We start from the raw sequence: 12,580 nt of genomic DNA, 5'->3' as shown, positions 1-12,580 counted from the left end.
TATGTGCGTGTCTTGCAACACATTTCTAAATGTTAAATCCTGCGCGATGACCGAATTTATCGGGTTGTCCGACGGCCCGGCCCCCGATTTCTGTTGCGTGCATGCCGGCGCTGATGCGCCAAAATCCGATCACGTGCGCCATAATCCCTGGGCAATTCGGCGCAAAACGGAAATCGTCGGGAAACCCGACGAAAATGGGCTCCGCGGACCCTTAGTAAATGAGCCCCAATGTGTCAGTTTAGAGAGTCCCCGCTAACGCCCTGGGATTTTGCACTGAGCAGCCTAGGGAGTGATTGGAGCTAAAACAGCAATAAAACTGAGTAAAATTGTAAATAAGGGGTTAAAATGATCTTTATTGTTTAACATCACTAGGGAATGGAAATGTGAGAATTTTCTTTGATGGGAAAACCCTTTAAGGGCAGAAGAAATGGTGTGGCTTAGGGCAAAAAAAATGTCTGCGGCCCTCATTACACACCACATATTTTGTTAATGCGGTTAACAGCATTTAGCAATAGGCTTTAAAGCAGTCAAACAATTGTCTAGGGATGTTCATTGATGTCTATGAGACAGTTTTCTAGATATGCTTTCATATGTTCAACTATGGAGATGAATTCTGAAATGTGAACAAAATAATGAAATCTACTGTAGCATCTTTAAATTATTAAAGGACACCTGTCATCAGGTCTGTGTCTCTTGTCCTGTCACTACTACCTGTTGGAGCAGCTCACAAGGATCCCATCCCAGCCTTTATCTAGTTATTTCATACATTATTCATTGTAAAATCATCTATTCTTTATCATGTAAATGAGGCTGGTCACATGGTCAGAGGCAGTGATGTCACCCCTGTTCCCCCTCCCCTCTCCTCCCCCTGCTCATGTCTGTGTGTAATGTATAGTAAAGCATTGCTGGTGTGTGTGCTGCCATCTGCTGACATGCTGCATCCTCCTAATACACATGAGAGATACAGACATAAGCTACACATGAATCTGACATGTTCTGCTGTAACATGGCTGCCTGGAGCTGCTGTATCTCTCCTAAACACACACACATGCACACACAGGCTGCAGGGGCGTGGCCACCAGCACCAGGAAGCACATCATTATACAGCCTCACACCATTATACAGGCTGTCAGTCATGCACCGGGGGTGTGGCTGTGCCTCCCACTCATGAATAGAGTGGACAGCTTGAATATGCTAATGCTTCATTGGACATTTCACAGGTCATTTGCATACAGCTTTAGGACCTCATTGCTTAGGTTTACAGGCATGTAGAGGGACAATGAAGGGATAGAGGCAATGCTCTCTAATGGCAGTTTATGAAAATATATTTAGTTTAGGGGGGTTATTTTGCATGACGGGTTCTCTTTAAGCTTTAGGAATACTCCAGAATTTATGACTTTTAAATATATAGATAATGTCATAGAAAATGAAGATTAACATTCTGAAAAATAAAAAGTTTAACACAAACTTATTTTTAAAGATGTAGTAGGTAATTTCCTAAAAACACTTTCCCTTAACATCTGATGCAACGGTCAGACACTTATTGAATCTGGATTTCATGGAAGTATTTTGTTTCCTGCATTTAACATTACATATGGAAATTAAGTTATCATATAGTAATCATATTGTTACTATTGTGTTACTTTATTTCAGGCCAATAAGAACGCTTATAAAGGTCTGAGAAACGGCAACATACCAATGCTGCATACTGTAGGTGCGTGATATAAAATGTTAGAACAATGAAGACTTTTAAGTAGGATTTGAACTGAATATTTAGATGTTCTTGTCTTTTAGGATTGCCATTTCAGCCTCTACTCTTTATGACGGCATTGTATAGAGAGGAGAACCTGAAAAAGCTGGTCACTGCTAGCCCTTTAACAAAGACTTTGGAGGAGATCAAAGAAGCACTTATTACACAGGCTCAAGGTATTCATTATGAGAACTCTTCTCTATACTGAAAATCTTCTCTGGTCTTTTCCACCCTAATAGCTAATAATTCGAGTAATATAAATATGTAAATAATTGCTTTATTCACCAGTGCTAATTACAAATCCAGGACTTTTTCTAGATTTTAGAACCTATATATACAGGGGGGCATGAAGTCTACAGATTCTTGGCAAAATTTCTAAATTACTATTGGTCCCAGCCACAGGTCTCATTAATAGTATAGGATTACCATGGCACCAAAATGGCTCCTCCCCACAAGGGGAACATTTTATTGTCTAATCTGAAAATTTAAGGGACACTCAGATTACCCGTCACATCTGACCACAGCATCTGGGGGTGGTTAATGGTCTGTAATAGGAGATGTCAGTGAGGACACAGATGTAACTTGATATATGTTGTGCACCGCAACAAAACACGCCCTTTCTGGTAATTATCTCCACCTGTATATGGTCTTTAAATGGTTCTGTGGCACATTGTTCCGGCCCCCTCTGATGAAGCAGGGTGCGAAATGTAGGTCGGGGTGTTCGGACAGTGTGGTAATGGACTTGTGGAGTATGGCCTCTGGTTGGTATTATGGTTGTGTCATAGCAGCCTTAAAATAATTTGGGGTGATTTAGAGTATTAGACTAGACTTTGTGTATTTCACCTTCTGTGTTCCCATAAAATGTGTAATTGCTGCTGTGATATTTATGATGTGTTACCAGGACCTTGTTATACATTTGATATATGATAACTCCCAATCCAGATATTATCACACTATCTGTTGGTTTTTTATGTGTATCTGTTTTAATGGGGTGTTTTTAAACCGTTTTTAAACTGAAGGGATTAATAAAGATTAATTATGTGTACCATATGAAGTATTGGTTACTTTGCTTATTCAGTGCTATTGAGGCTTTTTTTTGTTTAAATATTAGTTGAGTGGTGTTTAAAGTTTTAATAACATAAACATAGAAAATGTCCTCAATTTCATACTTAAAGGAAATACAGTATTGGCACCCTCACAGATCAGTTGTTCTCCAAATAATAGAACCAGAGACAAAAATCAGTGTTTTCACTGTTGTGAATAAGATAGGCTTAGGAATGGTGATCCACACTTTTAGCCTAGAAAACTCCTTTGAGGCCCTTTTCATGTGTGACAGTGTTTGACTAAAAAGCTTTCTAGCCTCTTAGTCGCCTTGTAAAGGTGTATTTCACTTTTAGCTTGTCAGCTTGTATTTTTAGCTATTCCCATCCCTACGGTGCTGTATAATTAAACACAAAACGCAAGACCTGATACCCATAAATAGATTAAACAGGGAAATAAATGGAGGCTGTCTAGACAGCTGGGAGTAGCCCAACCCCAAATTGGTTTAGTTGCACCATTTGGCCACACTTAGTGAGAAAACTCTTTTGGCCCTGCTATGCTTGGCTTGGTAATTCACTAGCACTAACTTAAAAACATTTGTAAATAATAACGAAATGTAATTCTGCAGTCTCATTTTCATCTGCTCTATATTTTACTCATATTTTTCAGAGAGAGAGGTTAAGAGAACGATTGTGCCAGTAGCATTCGGCAAGCTTATTCCTATGGACATGAGCCAGCTCTCCCCCCGACAGATGATTGCTTTTCGCTTTGGCTCCGCTCTCCTCCATCTTGTATGTCAAAGCTGCTCCCAGTTTCCTCTACTACTTCTTATAGCTCAAGAAATTCCAAAAGTCCAGTGTTTTGAGCAGCTGAATGAGGATCTGCATCTCGGTGACTCCTATTATGAAACAGAAAATAAAATTTTGTATGTCCAGTCCACATCCTTGGATCATGTCGGGCAATTAGCAGTGATTATTGTACATGCTGTGGCACAGATCATTACAGGTAATGAGCACATAGAGATAATGCGGAGTATTTACCAATGTTTGATAGCCCCACTGACCCTCTGCTGCAGCCAAACACATCAAGAGGCTCCGGCCAGCGGGTAGCTGTGTAGCGTTTTTTCCCCCAGGTCCTACCTGGCGTAGAAATAAACGCAGTCAGTGACTTCTCAAGTTTAGGAAATTGCTGGCTGCAGCAAGTGCCTTCATGGTGCGTTCCTATCTCTGCGCCGGCCCAAACCCCCATCGGGGGTGTCCCATGCTAGCATTTGCGATGATTTCAGGGCTTCTCCACCACTTATAAGTCCTGATAAATACCCCCCAAACATCTATTCATTGTAGGGAATAAAACCATGTTTATGAAATGCAAATGCCTTTGAAACATAATTTCCTTAAATTGGCTTTTGTTTTGCATTTTTAAATATAAAATACATACACTGACTAAAACTTTGCTTTTGCTATTAGGGCTGCATCAATCCCCTGTTAATAGTGAATATCTACAGTGCCTAAATGGAGCCTTTAGTGCAATATGTTGTGCTTTCTTCCAGTCTTGGGGTGTAAAGAAAACAGGGGCAGCCACAGTAAGTGCACAGCAGGATAGAGAAAGCTATGTGTCTGTACATGATGACATTGGTGCTGTTTGAGCATATTGATTGATGGGGAATGTGCATATTTGCTTAGTATTTATGTAGTTGGTGTCTTGTCTTCTTGTAAGTGTATTCCTTTTATGTTCCAAGGTGTCGTCACATACATATTTGTATAGCAATTCATTATATGTTACAGATACTCACTGAAGTATGCAGTTAAAACAGCCCCTTACAAAATTCTTACTATAAGGTAACGGGATCGGGAACAGACAGGTAACACGGACGCTATATCGTAGGAGATAGGATAAACTTCAGTCAAAGTCAATAGGTCAAATGCAGTACAAAATCTCTTAGGCAAACAGATATAAAGAATACAGGCATTAGTTGGATATACCATATAGAATAGAATGCCACAAGTTTACTAAGTATTGGCTATAATAGGCAAACAGTACACAGATCAGACACTTACCCAAATGAAAATTTGTTGAATGGAAAAGGCAAGGAATCTCACTTTAACCTTCTCATTTCAGAACATGGAGGAAGCACCATTTGACGAAAAAACTGCATTCAGAGACCTTCTGATGATACACAAATTGCCAGATAATAATATTACACAGAGAAGGTAGGTACAACCAATCAAAATTAGGCAGTAAAAACAGAAATCCCACAATAAAAATAAACAAGGTATACTGAATGAAAAAATGCATGAATACAATAGTAGTAGAAAAATTCACACATTTCAAATTTCAGTTTTCATCAAATAGCTTTAAAAATATAAACAAAATCTATAAAAGAAAATTATACCTTGGATAGTGCTAGAATTATGTCAAGTAGAATCATACATATTAAAACATAGACATAGTAATCCAGACAACCCATACATATTCTAAACAGCTCAGAAGGAGGAGCCCCCAAAATTATAAGAATGCAAACCAAAAATCTAAATTCCACAAGTCGCCATCAATTTGCATCACTATGGATTTAAAGGGGTTCACCACTTAACCTCATGATTTTTGTAATGTGTATGTAACTGTGGGGGCAGAATATTAGGTAATTTACTGCATACATCTATTAAAATTTCTTGATATGTAAAGTGAAGTATCCTGTCTTTTACCTTCATCCGCCAGTCATTCCTGTCCATAAAATGGTTGCGGATGGAGGGTCATGTGATCTCTAACTGTCCATGAACAATCAGGGTCATAGGGGTGGGGAGTAGGGCGAGTATTGGGCGGGCAGGTGTGTGAATGTCCCCGCCCACCACATTTATTATAATCGCCACCAGAAAACCTTTCCCAGGTCAAATCTGGTCTAAACCTTTCCGACCTGATGCAGATGTAGCCCTTATTTACTAAAAGGCCTGAGAATCTTAATAGATACAAGACAAGAAAAATTTTAAAGGGAACCTGTCACCAGGGACCTCATTTTTCACTAAAGACAGGTTGCAGAAGCTTATTACACCTGCAGTGCAAATCTGCCTTTCTGCCTTTTCCATGCATTTGCATTACAATATAATTGTGTGTTATAACTTACTCTTGCTCCATGACAAAATCCTAGTCACAGGGTAGTCACAGGGGCTGGACTTTGGTTTAGATACATTTCAAAAAACAACATGTGCCTTGTCTGTGTTACTCCTCAGAGCTTGGCCCCCAACTTTGTGCTCCTGTCTAGCTCCTCCTTCCTGCTTCTTCTCAGAGGTCACAGCCTGGTCAGCCTGACATCAGTGGGGAAGGGACAAGCTGTACAGGAGCACAAAGATGAAGGCAGCCTGCAGCTCAGACAAGTCACATGTTGTTTTTTTGAAATGCATCCAAACCAAAGCCCCGCCCCTGTGACTACTCCAGGATTTTGTCAGGATGCAAGAGCAAGTTATAACACACAATTATATAGTAATGCAAATGCTTAGAAAAGGCAGAGAGGCATGTTTGCACTGCAGGTGTCATGGGCTTTTAGAATCTGTGTTTAGTGAAAAATGAGGTCCCAGGTGACAGGTTCCCTTTAAAGCTGTTTTAATAAATGTATTAATTTTTTCCCCATCTTTCATCAGGTGTGAATTTTATAGCAAGTTTAAAAACCGGAAAATCATGGAGAATTTGTTTGTAAAGAATTTTATATGTCTCAGAGAAGATCCTAAAGAGGAGAGTTCAGAGCATTCTACTCTACAGGTACATGATCCCATGGATTACATATAGGAAACCTTTATCTAGGAATTACATCTTGGATGAAGTATTCATTTTACTGCCCTTTATTTCAGGCATAGAAGCTTAGTAGGTTTCTAAGCATGGGGACAAGTTTGGTAGGGAACCTACCAGTTCTCAAATCCGACATACATTTTGTGTTCATTTCCCAGTAATCTGTTATCTTAGAGAAAATTCAGTTACATCTTTATGTAAATTAATTAAAAAAGGGGCGAGGCTGAGTTTTTCAGTGGACCTGTATTCTTTTCTATCCAATATGGCTTGAAAGCTTAGAAAGTTACAATCTGGTTTACAATGTTGGTGTGATTTTGGAGCTGGTCGACTCCTACTCTCACATCACTATACAATCTTACTTGATTTTTTTCACAAAAGGATTGTCTCTTAAAATAAATATGTCATTAATATCCCTACGTTTCCCGCTGCATGTCAGGAAGAGGTAATAGATGCCCTCAATGAAGAATTCCTGCATCTGGTAAAACAAGCAGTAAAAAACAAGAGGGAATATGAAGAGCTAAGTGTCAGAACAGGGAACGTTAAAGAGCCATCTATGGTAAGTGACAAAACTTATGAAAATCATTTTTATTATTGGCCTGAAGGAAAAAGCATTCACATGTCAGCCCAACCTTATACATTGCTGGGAGATTTCATATATGCAGAACAGTGAATGCAGCTCTGGAGGATAATATAGCCACATGAGGGTGAATGGGGCCAGACCAGCAGATGAGTTATTGTAAATATTTGGTATTATATAATGAATATAATAGGGGAGGGAGTATCCATGTTAGGTTTATGTCATGTATTATTAAATGGATAGATGGATATGTAGCCACACGAAAAGCAACTAGAATACAGCCACCATTGAAATGCATTGTGCACAGTATGGTGAGTACACACGTGTCACCGTACAGTGCCATCGTCGGAAAAACGACACCCAGTTCCTGGCCTGGGTGTAGCATGCGTGTGTGGAAAAGGGGCCTAAATGGTTTCTTGCTCTACATAAATAGAGCTTAAAATTGTTGCACAGTGAAAAACTTTCAGGCACCAATATACGTTATGCTTTAGATCACCATTTGCATCTTAACTGATGTCTTAGAGTAGAAACAATATTTTGTAATTTATCCAGTTAGTGGAAACCAACATTACTTACCGTATATGTAGAGGCTGATCAGTCCTGTTAAGATGTGTAAGGATCATAAGAGCCTAAGCAGGACAGCCCATCCTGATTCATTCCTCTAACAATACTATGACCCTATACTCATTGTGTAATGGAAATCGGCCAACATAACAAAGCATCTGTTACAGCAACATCAAGATTTACAGAGCTTTAAACCTCTGCTGTGTCTTGTGTGCAGTAAACTAAGTAAACTCTAGTAAATAAGGTCCTTATCACCAGAGCACTGGTAAACACAAAAATGTCACTCCTTTTTATGGTCCATAGAAATACCATCTAAACAAGTTTTTCAATGCAAAGTGGAAACTAATAAAACTTACTACAAACCTTAAGTCATAAACTGGTTTAAAAATATACAATATCTCCCGTAAAGAGCAGTAGAGAGTATGTTCTGTGCTTGTCATGTGCAGAACACCAATGAAACTTCTTAAGTTAAGCATTATGTGCAGGATAAATAGATACTGAAATACAATAGAGAAATTAGTTTTGTAGTTCTTTGTTTTATGAAAAGAAATTAATTTAAGGTGATGTGTCTTGTAGTTCAAAAAGTTGGCGGAGAAGAGGGACCGAGCTGTACTGCTTGAAATACAGAGACGTTACACATCCGAGAAGATCAGCGCTGCAGAATCTGATCTGCTTTACCTGCATCAACCTGACACTATAGTCTCCGCTTCCGAGCCATTCATATACCCTTGACAAGTGTACTCATATTGGATAAAAAAATAGATGCATATGACACATGGATACATCCCAGAGATGTTATATCCTTAATGTAAATCTAATATCATAATCAATGATAAACTAGAGGCACTTACTCATAGATCCTGGCACAGTGCTCTTGAGCCCAAGGGGCTGATTTGTCTCACTCAACCCCTGCTTCCTCAGCATTTGTGCAGTGAGCACTTCCTGATCACTGCATAAGTGCTGAGGAAGCTGAAGGGAGAACGAGACAGTGTAACAGTATGTAAACCCAGATCACAGAAAGGCTAGGGTAGATCCTCTGGAGCATTAGAATAACTTTAAAAGTTATTTTAAAAGTAGATGCTATATATAACATATATAAGAAGATTACCACAGTCACAGTGCCTGGATCTATAAGTAACTGTCCCTAGTTTATCATGCCTGATGGTAGATTTCCTTTAAAGGACATATATCACCAGATCACTGGTGATAGTGTCCTAATTAGGTTGCTCAATCCATCTATGGGATGGGGGGGACAGTTTTTAACATGTTATCATGCATCTTTAAGGGGTCTTCCCACGAACAAATGTTAGGCCCTACGCAGGGAATAGAGACCCCCACAGATCATGGAAACGAGGGGTCCGATGGGGTCCCACGTACCTCCGTCGTACCCCTAGTCACTCCGTCAGACTAATGGAGCAGGCGGGCCATGTAAGACCGTTCTCCACTGATGGGGCCCATGTACCTCCGTCGGACCACCCCTCGTCACTCTGTCAGACTAATGGAGCAGGCGGCCGTGCATGACCGTTCTCCTCCATTAATCTCTATGGAGCTGACGGAAATTGCCATCTGCATCAGCTCCATAGAGATTAATAGAGCAGAACGGTCATGCATGGCCGTCAGATCCATTAGTTTGACGGATCAACGAGGGATCCGATGGCGGTACGTGGGGCACCATCAGACCCCTCTATTTTGTGATTTGTGGAGGTCTCATCACTGAGACCCCACTGATCAGCAAGTTAGGCTCTATCCTGTGGATAGGACCTAACTTTTGTTTGTGGGAAAACTCCTTTAACTTTTCTCAGACCGCCTTTATACCATCTTTAGAGATCACTGCAGTTTCTACTGCTCCCAAGCTCGCCGTATCTAAAGAGGTTTTCTCAGAGTGGCTGGGTCTAAATAGACCCGGACCAGCTCTGATAAGCACCACCGGTAAAGGTGGTGGTTTTCCTATGTAACTGATGCCCTCATAGATACAGTTACTGGGGAAAAAGTTGTAAAGTAAAATTAGAAACGTTTTTATAGAAGTGAAAGTGTCCCCCAGGGGTCTTTTATGACCTCATGGGGAAAAAATAAAGTTAAACACACATACACAAAAAATATTCATAAAAGTACAATGACATTTCCCCATGTAATAAAAATATTCCCTTGCTGCACTACAAAAAACACTGCCTTAGTCGCCCCGTTTCGCCGTAACTATACATATTATATATCAAAATGATTGAAACTAAATAGGGAATTCATTAATAATGTTCATTTTGAGTTCATTTGAAAATTCAAAAAAAATTTTACTATAAAATATAAAAAAACGGTTTTCCACTTTTAACCCCAAATAAGAATATAAATGAAAAAAAAAGTTTTAACTTTTATTACGTTTTAACTAGCTATATGTGTCCCAAAAAAACACTGCAAAAGATTTTAAGGTAGCATGCAAAAAAAAAAAAATGTGTCTCTTAAACTGCTGCTTACAAATATTCGTTAAAAATGCCTGGTCACTAGAGCCTTTTTTTCAGGCTGCGTCACCAAGGGGTTATTACCAAAATATAAACTGTGCTCAGGCAGCGCACAAGCGCCTCTTCCCTTCCCTGGACATATGAATATATTCATTCCCCCTGCTGCAAGCCTCCTCCTGCTCCCGCCAGGGAACTACAAGAGAGCACACACCTTGTCTATGACGTCACCAGATCATTATTCCAGGGTCGGGAGCAGGAGGAGGCTTGCAGCGGGGGCGTGCATAGATTAAAAGCTGGGAAGCTGAGAGGTGCTCAGGCGCCGTCTGCCTGAGCACCTCTGGCACTTTTACAAAGTTAGTATTTCTATATTAAAGATGCAAGATAACATGTTAAAAACAGTCTCCCATTCCAATCTAATTAGGACACTCTATCGCCAGCAATCTGGTGATATATGTCCTTTAAAGGGGTTTGAAATACATGAGATCATTCTGTTATATCTTATTTTTATCCCTGACAAAGATCTGCACTTGCTGTTTTTGCACTTGATTTTGGTTTATTGAGACAAACTATATTTTTGAGGCAATGCTCAATAGGAGAAAGAGTATGAAAATTAAATTAAATTAAACAGAAGATGCTCATTTGTAATAAATTGGTGTTCTCGCCCTTCATCAGTACAAAGCAGGGTTATTGGATGGCTGAATTATATGCTTTAGATTGGGGCGGATCATTGTAGTTATGTCAGTTTTTGTCTTAAAAATGTCTCACAATTGTCACATCTGCCATTTTGCACCAAATTTGCAATCTTTTTGCCAGCCCACTCCACTTTTCACTCCAGTTAATTAACTCCAGATTTATCAAGTGAATGCAGAAGTGCTAGATAGATTTATTTCAGAAAGTTTTGAGTTTAGGAGCAAATCTATTCTAGATCCCCTTCTGGTTCAGACTGTGTGAGACATTTTAACCAAGAAGTTGCATAGCCTCTGCAGACAATAACACCTCATTTGCCATCATCAAGCAGTCTAAGCCACTGTGATAATTCTGATGTGCAAAAGACATCTAAAGAGTTAATAAGTCACACTTAACTGGGGTAAGATACAACCAATGATAGTCTGCCCCACAATCTAATTAATTGCTGCCATCTTAGTTGTGTCTCAGTAGCCTCATACGGTCTAGTAATGAAAGGCAATAGCCATCAAACAATTCTGATCTAAGTCTAATATGTGTCTTTCAATGAGAAATAGCCCCCTACCCCTTGAGCACCTCCCTTTTATGTTTTACATTGTTTCAGAATAACGTTAAAAATATATAATATACATATTTAGGCAAATAATGTTTCAGTATGACCTCTGAAATAAGCAGAGTGCTTCACGAACCCACCAGGACACTGGTCTCCTTTCGTACACATTCTGCTTCTTTCCTCTTCTTGAGTTTTCCAAGTCTACAAGTTCATCAGATAAGGCATTCAGTGAACTCAGGAACCTGATTAGAAAAACCAGCCGAGTCCACATGAGAGGAAAACACCCAGAACTTGTTCTATCGAGCTGGAGAACAGTTGTCTTTATAGCTGTTTTTGTTCCTGTATTATCACACATGTGTAAATAAACCTTTGCAATTTGAATGTTTGTGTGGTACATTATAACACTCTTCAGAAGATGATTTCTTGTTATAAAATGATTCATCTCTTCTAAAGGACACAATTTCAAGACTACTGAACTTTTATTAAAGGGAATGTGTCACCAGATTGTACACCATTAGACTACTAGCGCCCTCAGGTAGAGCGTAAAATGTCCTTTCTTGACTAAATGTCCTTCTCCAAACTAATGTGGAAATCAGAAGAGGAGAGTCATATTTTGTCTGAGATTAATCACTTTTAAAGACTGGACAAAAGGCGTAATTTCAAATCTTCAGATGTATAGTACCTACAATCATGCATTAAGTGTCATATTAAAGGTGAGATTCTTAACTTTAATATGGCAGGAATAAAATGGCTGCTATATGTCCCAAGTGATGACCCCCACCAGCCTCTAAACTTGACTCATCGTCTCTGCTCATTTTTACATGACTTTGAAGGAGATTTTTATAGGTTAGGCCGAAAACATGGTGCTTGGCAATTTCCGTCTGCCGGAACGACGAGTGGCCCAACGGAGGTTAGTGGGGCCCCACCAGAACCCTCGTTTTCATGATCTGTGGGGGTCTCAGTGATAGGATAGGGCCTAACTTTTGTTCATGGGAAAAACCCCTTTAAGTAAAGTCATGTGGGCAATTGGCTCACTCGACATGGAGACACAGGGCCTGTCTGTGTGAGAGCCACATGCAAGTAAGGTTGTTAGCTGGCAGGGAGAAGCTCTAAAGTTGTTAGTCAGGGCTGTACTCTATATAGTCTGAAGGGTGCCCCCGACGGTATAGGAAAGGTGCCCTCTG

The 12,580-nt window shown here is 39.7% G+C and overlaps 1 protein-coding gene across 1 annotated transcript in view; it reads left to right on the top strand.

The window, feature by feature from the left end:
- Positions 1-9,220, top strand: part of LOC140065935 (uncharacterized) — a 122,308-nt gene extending 113,088 nt beyond the window's left edge. The window contains exons 62-69 of the mRNA XM_072113495.1: positions 1,654-1,714; positions 1,795-1,926; positions 3,461-3,796; positions 4,258-4,373; positions 4,910-5,001; positions 6,424-6,541; positions 7,005-7,124; positions 8,286-9,220. Coding sequence (XP_071969596.1) covers positions 1,654-1,714; positions 1,795-1,926; positions 3,461-3,796; positions 4,258-4,373; positions 4,910-5,001; positions 6,424-6,541; positions 7,005-7,124; positions 8,286-8,441 — 1,131 coding nt within the window. The 3' untranslated portion in view covers positions 8,442-9,220. The remainder of the gene's footprint in view (positions 1-1,653; positions 1,715-1,794; positions 1,927-3,460; positions 3,797-4,257; positions 4,374-4,909; positions 5,002-6,423; positions 6,542-7,004; positions 7,125-8,285) is intronic.
- Positions 9,221-12,580: the final 3,360 nt, after the last annotated feature.

This window comes from Engystomops pustulosus, chromosome 6, assembly GCF_040894005.1.
Source record: "Engystomops pustulosus chromosome 6, aEngPut4.maternal, whole genome shotgun sequence".
Lineage (NCBI taxonomy): Eukaryota > Metazoa > Chordata > Amphibia > Anura > Leptodactylidae > Engystomops > Engystomops pustulosus.
This window is presented reverse-complemented; position numbering and strand designations above follow the sequence as displayed.